Here is a 13,186-nt window from a genome sequence, read left to right on the forward strand (position 1 = left end):
ACTCTGAAGGCAGAAGGAGTGGTGATCCCTGTTCCTGTTCAGCAACAGGGTCACGGTTTTTACTCCAACTTGTTCGTGGTGCCAAAAAAGGACGGATCCTTCCGTCCTGTTCTGGACCTAAAACTGCTCAAACACGTAAAAACCAGGCGGTTCCGGATGGAATCGCTCCGCTCCGTCATCGCCTCAATGTCCCAAGGAGATTTCCTAGCATCAATCGACATCAAAGATGCTTATCTCCACGTACCGATTGCTCCAGAGCATCAGCGCTTCCTGCGTTTCGCCATAGGGGACGAACACCTTCAGTTCGTGGCACTGCCTTTCGGCCTGGCGACAGCCCCACGGGTCTTCACCAAGGTCATGGCAACAGTAGTAGCAGTTCTACACTCTCAGGGACACTCGGTGATCCCTTACTTAGATGATCTGCTTGTCAAGGCACCCTCTCAAGTGGCATGCCAACACAGCCTGAACATTGCTCTGGAGACTCTCCAAAGTTTCGGGTGGATCATCAATTTTCCAAAGTCAAATTTGACACCGGCCCAATCACTGACATATCTTGGCAGGGAGTTTCATACTCTCTCAGCGATAGTGAAGCTTCCGCTGGACAAACAGCGTTCACTACAGACAGGGGTGCAATCTCTCCTTCAAGGCCAGTCACACCCCTTGAGGCACCTCATGCACTTCCTAGGGAAGATGGTAGCAGCAATGGAGGCAGTTCCTTTTGCGCAGTTTCATCTGCGTCCACTTCAATGGGACATTCTCCGCAAATGGGACAGGAAGTCGACGTCCCTCGACAGGAACGTCTCCCTTTCTCGGGCAGCCAAGGCTTCCCTTCAGTGGTGGCTTCTTCCCACTTCTCTGTCGAAGGGGAAATCCTTCCTGCCCCCATCCTGGGCTGTGGTCACGACGGACGCGAGCCTGTCAGGGTGGGGAGCGGTCTTTCTCCACCACAGGGCTCAGGGTACTTGGACTCAGCCAGAGTCCTCCCTTCAGATCAATGTTCTGGAGATACAGGCAGTGTATCTTGCCCTAAAGGCGTTCCAGCCGTGGCTGGAAGGCAAGCAGATCCGAATTCAGTCGGACAACTCCACAGCGGTGGCATACATCAACCACCAAGGCGGAACACGCAGTCGGCAAGCCTCACGGGAAGTCCGGCGGATTCTGCTATGGGTGGAAGCCACAGCCTCCACCATATCCGCAGTTCACATCCCGGGCGTAGAAAACTGGGAAGCAGACTTTCTCAGTCGCCAGGGCATGGCCGCAGGGGAATGGTCCCTCCACCCGGACGTGTTTCAGGAGATCTGTTGCCGCTGGGGGATGCCGGATGTCGACCTAATGGCGTCCCGGCACAACAACAAAGTCCCGACATTCATGGCACGGTCTCAAGATCACAGAGCTTTGGCGGCAGACGCCTTAGTTCAGGATTGGTCGCAGTTTCAACTCCCTTATGTGTTTCCTCCTCTGGCACTGTTGCCCAGAGTGTTACGCAAAATCAGGTCCGACTTCCGCCGCGCCATCCTCGTCGCTCCAGACTGGCCGAGGAGGTCGTGGTACCCGGATCTGTGGCATCTCACGGTGGGCCAACCATGGGCACTACCAGACCGACCAGACTTGCTGTCTCAAGGGCCGTTTTTCCATCTGAATTCTGCGGCCCTCAACCTGACTGTGTGGCCATTGAGTCCTGGATCCTAGCGTCTTCAGGGTTATCTCATGAGGTCATTGCCACTATGAGACAGGCTAGGAAACCAACGTCCGCCAAGATCTACCACAGGACGTGGAGGATATTCTTATCTTGGTGCTCTGATCAGGGTTTTTCTCCCTGGCCATTTGCCTTGCCCACTTTTCTTTCCTTCCTTCAATCCGGATTGGAAAAAGGTTTGTCGCTCGGCTCCCTTAAGGGACAGGTCTCAGCGCTCTCTGTGTTTTTTCAGAAGCGCCTAGCCAGGCTTCCACAGGTACGCACGTTCCTGCAGGGGGTTTGTCACATAGTCCCTCCTTACAAGCGGCCGTTAGAACCCTGGGGTCTGAACAGGGTGCTGATGGCTCTTCAGAAGCCACCTTTCGAGCCAATGAAGGATATTTCTCTTTCACGCCTTTCGCAGAAAGTGGTCTTCCTAGTAGCAGTCACATCACTTCGGAGAGTGTCTGAGCTAGCAGCGCTGTCATGCAAAGCCCCTTTCCTGGTGTTTCACCAGGACAAGGTGGTTCTGCGTTCGGTTCCGGAATTCCTCCCTAAGGTGGTATCCCCCTTTCATCTCAATCAGGATATCTTCTTACCCTCTTTTTGTCCTCATCCAGTTCACCAATGTGAAAAGGATTTGCACTTGTTAGATCTAGTGAGAGCACTCAGACTCTACATTTCTCGTACGGCGCCCCTGCGCCGCTCGGATGCACTCTTTGTCCTTGTCGCTGGCCAGCGTAAAGGGTCACAGGCTTCCAAATCAACCCTGGCTCGGTGGATCAAGGAACCAATTCTCGAAGCTTACCGTTCTGCTGGGCTTCCGGTTCCCTCAGGGCTGAAGGCCCATTCTACCAGAGCCGTGGGTGCGTCCTGAGCTTTGAGGCACCAGGCTACGGCTCAGCAGGTGTGTCAGGCGGCTACCTGGTCGAGCCTGCACACTTTCACGAAACACTATCAGGTGCATACCTATGCTTCGGCAGATGCCAGCCTAGGTAGGCGAGTCCTTCAGGCGGCGGTTGCCCACCTGTAGGAAGGGGCCGTTTTACGGCTCTATTACGAGGTATTATTTTACCCACCCAGGGACTGCTTTTGGACGTCCCAATTGTCTGGGTCTCCCAATGGAGCGACAAAGAAGAAGGGAATTTTGTTTACTTACCGTAAATTCCTTTTCTTCTAGCTCCAATTGGGAGACCCAGCACCCGCCCCTGTTCCCTTCGGGCTGTTGTTCTTTGTGTACACATGTTGTTCATGTTGAATGGTTTCAGTTCTCCGATATTCCTTCGGATTGAATTTACTTTAAACCAATTTATAATTTTTCCTCCTTCTTGCTTTTGCACCAAAACTGAGGAGCCCGTGATGCACGGGGGGTGTATAGGCAGAAGGGGAGGGGCTTTACACTTTTAAGTGTAATACTTTGTGTGGCCTCCGGAGGCAGAAGCTATACACCTAATTGTCTGGGTCTCCCAATTGGAGCTAGAAGAAAAGGAATTTACGGTAAGTAAACAAAATTCCCTTCATTGTTTAGACAAGTTTTGCATGCTCAACGGCTTAATATAGAATTTATAAAACTATACATGGAAATCTAATATAAAGCAATGGATTCATCTTGTGCACTTATTACAGCAATAGTGCAACATACATAATATTATCAGTGTTCTATTTTGTGGTGTATTTTTGGCACAATTTTGCCTACTGCATATTTTCAACTCTCCGCCCATCTGACCTTACGTACATCATTTTTTTAATATGAATAAAATAAATGTGGACGCATGATCACTTTTCTTTCTTTTTTTGCTTTGTACCTATTAGATCCTGTAAGATTCAGGATGTAATTTTTTTTAGCCTTCATAAGGGACTCAAATTTGCAATTTCATTGCGTTTACTAGATACTGCAATACAGCAGCGTACAGTGAAAATCAATGAAGCACAGTGATTGACATTGAAATGGTTAACAGCACCGATTGGAGCCAATCATCTATATGTAACATGGCTGCAATCAATAGCACGTGGACAGAGCTCAGGTCCTGAACCCGCTCCAGTCTCCTGCACAATAATGTACGAGTACTTGATTAATCGGTAGGGGGTTAAACTACACTTTAGCTGTTGGAGTGTTTTTGTTTTTTTTTTTTCCAAATGTTGGAACGTTGTTACTTTTTTCCCCTATTTCCTTACAGTTAATAGACTTTATGCACCTTAAAATGGTGGAATTAAAATGAAAACTCCTGCAAAAAACCCCCCCAAAAAAACATAATAGGGCTATAATTGACAGGAGAAAAAAAAAGTTCTGGCTGGCTTTCGGTATGTGAGGATGGAAAACCAAAAAAAGCATAATGAAGACCAAAATAAATCATGGCCTTAAGGGGATTATCCCAACTCATCAAGGGATCTATTCACAGGATTGGAGGAAAAAAAATGTAGATCAACAAGGGTTTGACCAATGCATAGCACAGGAGTCTAAAGTGCCCTGTTACAGTGGCCCATGGAATTCTAAGGGGGGCACGCGGTCGGCTAACGTGGCCATTGCATGAGCCATTATTGGAGCATTGGTGGCAATGCATGACCATCCTTTCATTATAATGGAGAATTTTAGAGCCCTGTTGTCGGAGGCCCAGCTCTCTGTTCCCACTAATAAGAAAGTTATCCAGTGGATAGCGGATGACCTGCAGAGTTGGGGGTCTCACCTTTACAAAGGGAAAACTTAAACAAATGTTAGTTCTGAAAAATAAGATTCTCTGAGCTGAAATGACAAATTGTGCTGGTCTTTTCTTACTTCTTTAAGGAAAGCAGAGTCGACTCCCAGATACTTGGACACAACATAAAGACAGAAGAGGTGCCGATCAATGCCAGCCCCCGTCATGGCTAGGCGGTACATCTGCTGATGTTTTTCTGATGCTGCCTTGAATAGCTTAACTCTGGCTTCATTCTGTAAATACAGAGAGATGTCATGTTTGTCTCAGATTCATGGACATAATGAGCAGAGCAGTCACAACCCCAATAACAAGTTATTTTCCAAGCAAGGACATAAAATCAATGTAACTTTAATGTGCAAATATCCAAAATTCAAATCAGTATTAAGACTTATGCGCATGCCCGCGATAATTTTTTTCATCATTCACTTCCAAAATGCTGAATTAAAAAGGGGTTATCCGGCTTATTTGGCCTTTTTTTGTCATTTCACTATTGGGCTACATTGGGGCAGGTAAGTAGATAGCGACGACCTACCTGCCCTGCTATCAGCCCCTCTCCCCGCCTCAGAGCAGTCATATGACCGCTCCTGCCGGGATTTTGCTGTTTCCTGTGACGTCACGTCAACAGGGGCAGGACCTTGTTGACGGGCTTCACAGCCAACTTCATGTTGCCGCCCTGCAGCTGACCAGGTACAGTGGGTGGAGTGCCCACTCCCCTTCCCCCGCACCCTCCCACACATTCCGTAGTGTAGTGGTCTCAAAGACACTGCCCGCAGGCGGCATGCGGCCCCTGATGCTGCTTGCAGCCAGAAGGCCCATGGCCCCCTTGTTGATAGCTGCCTGTGCTGCGGCCACGCAGTCAGTGCTTTATATCAGAGGACAGATTCCTGGGCGTTGCGCAAGGCCCACTCTGTATACAGCTACTGCAATGATCAGCCGGTGGCCAATCAGAGGCCAGCAGCTGATCACTGGAGAAGCTGTATAGAGAGCTCGGCCCTGCGCAACGCCTGGGAATCTGTCATCTGATATAAAGCACTGACTGCACTGTAGGGCTCATGAGACATAATGTAACATGAGCCCCATCACTGACATCGTTGGAATGGCGGTAGCACCAGAGGGGAGTACAGGCTGTTTATTAATTTTATGTGGTGTAATATGGTAATTGAGAAAGGGTAGTCTGAGCAGTGGACAACCCCTTTAAAATTACCTGACTATTAAAGGGAACCTGTTTGGTGCAATATGCACCCAGAACCACGAGCAGTTCTGGGTGTATATTGATAATCCCTGCCTACTCGTCCCTGTATACACTAGCATAGATAAAGAGATCTTTAGAAAAGTATTTGTAAAGATCCTTTAAGATATGCTAATGAGGCAAGGGACTAGTCGCAAAGGCGTTAAGAGTTCCTGCGCTTATTCCGCCCTTTAGCATGGTAGCACACCCACAGAGGCGTGCTAACATGAGATTCAATGCAGCATCACCAGTGGTGAGGCGCGTACCTGTGTCTGCTAATGTGAATGCCGGGAACTTCCGGTCATGCGCACTATGAAGCCAGGGGTACACGTCCCAACTTCAGAGAGGTCTACTATGCAAGACCGGAAGTGTCGGGCATTCAGATCAGCGGTCACAGCAGACACAGGTACGCACGTCAATGCTGGTGATGCTGCACTGAATAGCAGGTTTGTACACCCCTGTGGGTATGCTAACATGCTAAGAGGGTGGAATATGCACCCAGAACTACTCGTGGTTCTGGGTGCATATTGGATCTGAGAGGTTCCCTTTAAAACAGATAAAATTACATCATAGATCTGGCTTATCTCAAGGGCTCTTTCTGCTCTCTCTTCTCCTAGAGCTAGTCAAAGGGATGTTTACAGGTCTTCACAATGTGGAGAGTTGGGAAAGCATCTACATGCTCAGGTGGGGGGTGGAAAAGCAGAGGACATTTGTATTTTTACCTTGGAAAAAAGGTACCAAAGCGCATTGGCATAATAAAAACCTTCATTTTATACCATTGAGGAGCCTCAATTTCCGCAGATCCCAGCAAACCTAAAAAACTAATATTATTGGAACTTGAAAAATCCTTTAAAATACTTACATTTTCTTTGGGATTTGACATAGCCAGGACAAATTCACTGGACTCCACAGTACATGAGCGCACAGTCTCAGTTCTGCCTTCTCTGAACAGTCTGGTCATGGAGGCCTCATAGGTCAGACAGAACTTTCCTTTATCCTGAAATAAAAAAAAGATCAAGCCATATTATTAGTCCTCAAGATGAAGGAGACCACACAGAATGGTGTCTTGCAGCTATAGTGGTAATTTATTAAAAAAATATATCACATGAGATCATTGTACGTCAGGAGCAGCACAACTTACCCGGAAGTGTGCCAACTGAAGCGCCAACTGAACAAGGGCATCCGGGCTAGTTTTAGTTTTCTTGATGAGACCTTTGCCAAAAGCATCAAAAGGGAATGAATGAAAGTCAACGTCATTTGCAAGGGCATTGGCAACAGTCAAGGAACTCTCAATCACGTTTTGGCACTAAAAAAGTAAACATGAAGGAAAGTGTGAGCCAAGGGACAATAACTATCATCAGTACAATACAAACAAAGAACTTTCTGAAGAATAAAACAAGAAGTCCGAGTTATTTCTTGGCACAAATCTGCTTCCGTTTTCAATATTTTACAGACAATACAACTATCTAATTCTTAGGAAGTGCTTAGGAATTTTAGGCCATAGCCTACTATAAGTGTTCAAAGGCAACTGTCCAATTGTGACAACCAGTGTCCCTTTCCTAGTTTAGAGTGTATGGACTTTTATGTTATAGATCTTCTGCTATGAGCTGGATCTAACAGTAATTAACAAGCATCAGCTCAGAATCGTCAAAATCATTTCAAGAATTTTCTACCTTTAGTGTTACCCATAATCTGCACAAATCAATTCAGAACCAAACGGAAATAATTTTGAAGGGTAAAATAAAAATAACACTAAACTAATATGATTGCAAAATTGTGAACACCCTCTTATAATTGGGGATGTGGTTGTGTTCAGAATTGTCCAAACCCTTTTAACCTCATTATCAATAGTACACAGTACTCAGGTTGGCTGCCATCATGTACAGTGGTTCTAATCAATCTCATAAAGTTTAGCTGTTCGTGTTGGATTTTCCTGACATTTTCTTAGTTGCATCTTGCAGCAAAAACCATGATCCATAAACAGTTTACAACACAGCAAAGTAATCTCATTGGTGAAAGTTAGGAGTCAGGAAAAGGGTACGGAACCATTTCCAATACATTAGATATACCGTGAAACAATGAAGAGGGTCATCAAGAAGTGACTTACATTTGACACTATGGTGAAGTTACAAAGATCAGGACATTGCTCAAAAAGTGATGAAAAGATAAGAAGAAAATTGTTCGGGGAAGCTGCCGAAAGGCCGCTTACAATATTAGAGAACCTGCAAGACTTTTTGTCAAGTAATAGTTGTGCACGGCATGTGACAATCTCCTGTATTTTTGTGTTGTATGTCTGTTCTTAGAAGTAAGGTGGTAAGATGGAAGCCTTCTCTTTAAAAAAAAAACAAAAAAAAAAACCCAAAAACAATAGCCAAGCCCAGCAATGTGTTGCAAAACCATACATGAGTCTGCCAAAATCACGTGGTATATTGTTTTAAGGTCTGATCAGATGACGGTTCAACGTTTTGTCTATAATTGCTACAGGTATGTTTGGAGTAAAACTGCATCACTAAAAGATCACCATAACCAAAGTGAAGCATGGTGGAGGCAGCATTATGCTTTGAGGCGGGTTTTTTGGCAACTGGAACTGTGGCTTTAGTCAAATAATAAATTATTTAACGGTTCCAAATATCAGTCAATTTTGCATATAAATTTTCAGGCCTCTGCTAAAAAGCCGAAGAAGAATTTCACCTTTCAGCTCAACAACAACCCTAAGCATAGCTCGAAATCAACCAAAGAATGACTTTGCAAGAAGATTACAGTTTTGCAATAGCCCTACCAGAACCCAGACCTGGATCTAATTCAAAATCTGCGGGTGAACTGAAGAGGGCGCTCTAGACAAGAGATGCCATCACAATATGACAGATTTCGAGCTACTACATGGAAGAGTGAATAAAGATTGTCACTTGCAAACAAATTACTACTTGAAAAGACTAAATACTGTCAGAAATGGAAAGGGTACTTTAACAAAATATTAGTTTAAGGGTGTGCATATTTTTGCAACCACATAATAGTAATTTGCTACATGAAAAGATTTTAGTTTATTTTTCAATGGATTTGAACAGATTACAGGAGACATTAAAGTTGGAAAGAGTCCTGAAATGATTCTTCTTTGTAAGATTTTTTTTTTTTTTTACATGTCAAAAACTTGTCGTCATTTTAACAGGGGTTTGTAAACTTTTTATATCCACTATACATTCAGGATCACACTTATCAATTAGCGAGAACAGAAAGGAGCTATAAACTGTATTATTTGCTCTATTTTGGCCTGTTATTCTTAATGGCCAGAGTATAATGCTCTGGGTTTACCTGTGGTGGCCCGGCAGGGAAACTGCACATTTGCTGCTACTTTATTTGCAGAGGGAACCATGTGGGTTACACTAAAGATCTGGTCCATACAGTAATCTGTTTTTAACCGAAGAGTTTGTGCCAATGTGGCGCCCCTGACCTGGTCAGGCGCCACTGAGTATTGCACCCATGCTGGGTGAGTGCAAACAGGTAATCCTGAAGGCTGGAATAGGGTGTATAAGCACAGACACATAGCAACCAGGTCTCTCACACACACTAGAGGGGACCCTTGGGCAGACCCAAGAGGGGGCGTGGCCTTCACATCTCAGCTAAGGGGGCTGGGGAGGGGCTGGAAGCTAGGGTGGCAGTGGCAGACAGAAAAGGAGTAGGAGAGGAGCAAGCCAGTCTGAAGCGGAGAGCGCAGGGAGAAGGAGCGAGCAGGCGCATTGACCCACTAGTCAGACCCTGCCCGTGAAGTAGCCGTTAGTAGCGGGGGAGACAGTTGCCACACAGTCAGCCTGAAAGACACCTGAAGAGAGAGGACAGGCAGTTGAGTACGGGGACTCCTGGTAACCAGGCACGAACAGGGTACAGGTCCCTAGAGCCAGACATCCATTTAGTGGGCTGCTAAACCTGCAGGTGGAGGGACTAGAGGTTCCTCACCAACCAAAACAGAGTCCGAGCATCAGCAGCAATGAGGGGGCCCATAAGGAGGATCGAGCCTGGAGCCATCTTCCTTGGTCCACGCTGCCAGCAAACGGGCCAGAAAGGGGAGAAAAGGCAGTTGCGACTTCCCTGGATGAACCCCACAGTACTTTAAGTCAGGGGTTGTCCGAAACAAGAAGTGCTAGGAAGGAGAGTTAGCGGTTACCCTTAGACCAGTCTAAAGGATACCTGGTTCCACCTGGTCTATCTCAGCATCGCCTGGGTACCTCACAAAACCAACTGAACGTGAGTAAACAAGTTGAAAGACTTTTTGAACTGCGACTGAGTTATTCTGCGACTTGTTCCACACACCCGAGCCCCTGGGGCCAGCCTCACTCTCGGGAGGCCACACCACCAGACTGCAGACCCCATCAGCCCCAGAAGCTCGTTAAATCTGCAGTGGCGGTCACACATAACCCTGACCGCAAAACCATGAGTGGCATCATGACTCCCATGTAAATAAACCGGACATACCTGTTGTCAGCGGTAATCAAGTGGAGCCCCTGTGGCGTCCCAGAAGGTGCAGTGACGTCCCTGAGGCAACCGCTACAGGTGGGCGACACACTAACACTTCATGAATAGGGCTGAGCAGATCCGAACTGTAAAAGTCCGGATCCGCCCGGTATTGCCGCATCTATTTGATGTGACAATCCCGATGCAATACCAGCTCTTCTCGATTGCCCTGGTGTGGTGGCAATTGGGGTAATAAGGGGTTAATAGCAGCGCACAGCTGCTACTAAACCCTAGGTTAGTGTTATGGGACAGGCGTCTATGAGATACCTGCATCACACTAACATGTAAAAAAAATGTAAATAAACACAGACCCAGAGAAAAATCCTTTAACCCCTTCACGACCATGGACGGATCTATCAGTCATGGATGGTGTGCCGTTAAGCCCCGCCCCCTGCCACGGGCAGGGTGCGGCGATCGGCGCACATATCAGCTGTTTTCAACAGCTGACATGTGTGCCTGCATGTTACGAGTGGAATCGGATTGCACCCGTAGCATTAACCCCTTATATCTCGCTGCCAAAGTCTGGCAGCAAGATGTATATACGCGCGGTGAAGATTTTCACTTACCGCCGCCCCCACCGGAAGTCACGTGAGTGATCACGTGACTTTCGGTGGTTGCCATGGTAGCACAGGGTCATGTGACGACACCTGCAGCTATGACGTTTCACTTTCGTTCTCACTCGGACTGGGGGCTGGAGGCTAGTGAAGCAGGAAGTGGCTGTATTGCTGTGATCAGCAGATAGATCAGAGCGATCGGATTGCTGATCGCTATAGCCCCCTAGGGTAGACTAGTAAGATAAAAAAAAACAAAAAAAAACAAAAAAACCCTAAAAGTTCAAATCACCCCCTTTCACCCCATTGAAAATTAAAGGGTTAAAAAAAAAATAAATATATACACATATTTGGTATTGCCGCGTTCAGAAATGCCCGATCTATCAAAATATAAAATCAATTAATCTGATCAGTAAACGACGTAGTGGCAAAAAAATTCCAAACGCCAAAATTACGTTTTTTGGTCGCCGCAAGTTTTACGCAAAATGCAATAACAGGCGATCAAAACGTAGCATCTGCGCAAAAATGGTACCATTAGAAACGACAGCTCGAGACGCAAAAAATAAGCCGTCACTGAGCCATAGATCCCAAAAAATGAGAATGCTACGGGTTTTGGAAAATGGCGCAAAATGTACGCCACTTTTATTGGACAGACTTGTGAATTTTTGTAACCCCTTAGATAAAACTAAACCTATACATGTTTGGTGTCTACAAACTTGCACCGACCTCAGGAATCATACCCACACATCAGTTTTACCATATAGTGAACACCGTGAATAAAACATCCCAAAAACTATTGTGCCATTACACTTTTTTTGCAGTTTTTCCACACTTGGAATTTTTTTGCTGTTTTCCAGTACACCATATGGTAAAACTTATGGTTTCATTTAAAAGTACAACTTGTCCCGCAAAAAACAAGCCCTCATATGGCAAGATTGACGGAAAAATAAAAAAAAGTTACAGCTCTCGGAAGAAGGGGAGCAAAAAACAAAAACGGAAAGTGCCCTGGGGCTGAAGAAGTTAATTGGAATAAAGTACAAAACACACCTCCTCCTTCACCACTTTATTAACCCCCAAGACCCTGCAGGTCAGGCGTAATCCACACGAGGTCCCATGCCGCTTCAGCTCTGTTACATACAGCCAGCGGCCATAGAACACGACCGCTGGCTGTACAGAGAATGACTAAGCCGCGATGACTGCACGGCAGGCAGATACTGTCACAGACTGGGGGTGCGTCTGCCTACAACCAATCGCAGACAAGAGGACGGCCGGTGGGCGGGGAAAACACGGAAAGCTGTGTGCATACGATGCACAGTAAAGGAAGTGAATGCGCGATCCGGAAGCTGTGTGCCGCCATGACACAAAGTCTCGGTAAGTATGAAACGCTGTTTTATTTCTGTTTTTCTTTATTTTCAATTATTTTCCCCAGTGCCGGATCCGGATCGTGCACCCAAAGTTCCGGATCCGGCACCCGGAAATCTTTTAAACCGCGCAGCAGCGGGCTGAGAATATTAGCCCCCAGCCGGCATTATCATGGCTGGGGATGAAAATTAGGGGGAACTGCACGTCGTTTTTTTTAAATTATTTATTTAAATAATAAAAAAAAAACAACTTATGGGCACCGGAATCCGGAGCGTATCTGGATTTTTTGTTCAATTCGGCAGGGATCCGCTGGTTTAAGATTTTGGCGGATTCGATCAGCCCTATTCATGAACTTAATAAATTACTGCTTAGAAGCCTCTCTTGATAAATTTCAATACTCCTCTGCAATGAAGAAGTAAGATGATGCAGAAGTCGATGCAAGTAAATATCGCCATCTGCTGGCCAAAGGTAATAAAAAGAAGAAGAGTGGAGAGAAGGCCAGTGAGAGAAACCACACAGTAAAATACACGTTCCCCCATTGTAGAGAAGAGAGAAGACGTCGGGTCATGTGACCGTTGTGGCGCAGTTGCTTAAGGCCTCGTTGAGAAGGGCAGAGTTGGTACCAAGAACTTGTTACCGGAAGCAGGTTTACAGTCAACATTGCTATAGAAGGGACCAGTGGCGGTCAGATACTAGGAAAGGCCTAAGTTACACCAGAGCAGACAGAAGGAGAGGTGCTGTGAGCGAAGAGGAACATCATGACCCAATCCAAAAGAAACCACCGTGACCCGATCCAAAAGGGGACACCGTGACCCGATCCAAAAGAAGACACCGTGACCCGATCCAAAAGAAGACACCGTTACCCGATCCAAAAGGAGACACCGTGACCCGATCCAAAAGGAGACACCGTGACCCGATCCAAAAGGAGACACCGTGACCCGATCCAAAAGGAAACACCGTGACCCGATCCAAAAGGAAACACCGTGACCCGATCCAAAAGGAAACACCGTGACCCGATCCAAAAGGAAACACCGTGACCCGATCCAAAAGGAAACACCGTGACCCGATCCAAAAGGAAACACCGTGACCCGATCCAAAAGGAAACACCGTGACCCGATCCAAAAGGAAACACCGTGACCCGATCCAAAAGGAAACACCGTGACCCGATCCA

At 46.4% G+C, this 13,186-nt stretch overlaps 1 protein-coding gene across 2 annotated transcripts in view; it reads right to left on the reverse strand.

The window, feature by feature from the left end:
- Positions 1–13,186, reverse strand: part of CPT1A (carnitine palmitoyltransferase 1A) — a 117,416-nt gene that overhangs the window by 15,376 nt on the left and 88,854 nt on the right. For both annotated transcript variants that reach the window (XM_075325300.1, XM_075325299.1), the window contains exons 14-16: positions 6,738–6,902; positions 6,459–6,593; positions 4,449–4,601 (exon numbers count right to left, since the gene is read on the reverse strand). In XM_075325300.1, the coding sequence (XP_075181415.1) occupies positions 4,449–4,601; positions 6,459–6,593; positions 6,738–6,902 (453 nt within the window). The remainder of the gene's footprint in view (positions 1–4,448; positions 4,602–6,458; positions 6,594–6,737; positions 6,903–13,186) is intronic.

Source organism: Anomaloglossus baeobatrachus, chromosome 10, assembly GCF_048569485.1.
Source record: "Anomaloglossus baeobatrachus isolate aAnoBae1 chromosome 10, aAnoBae1.hap1, whole genome shotgun sequence".
Lineage (NCBI taxonomy): Eukaryota > Metazoa > Chordata > Amphibia > Anura > Aromobatidae > Anomaloglossus > Anomaloglossus baeobatrachus.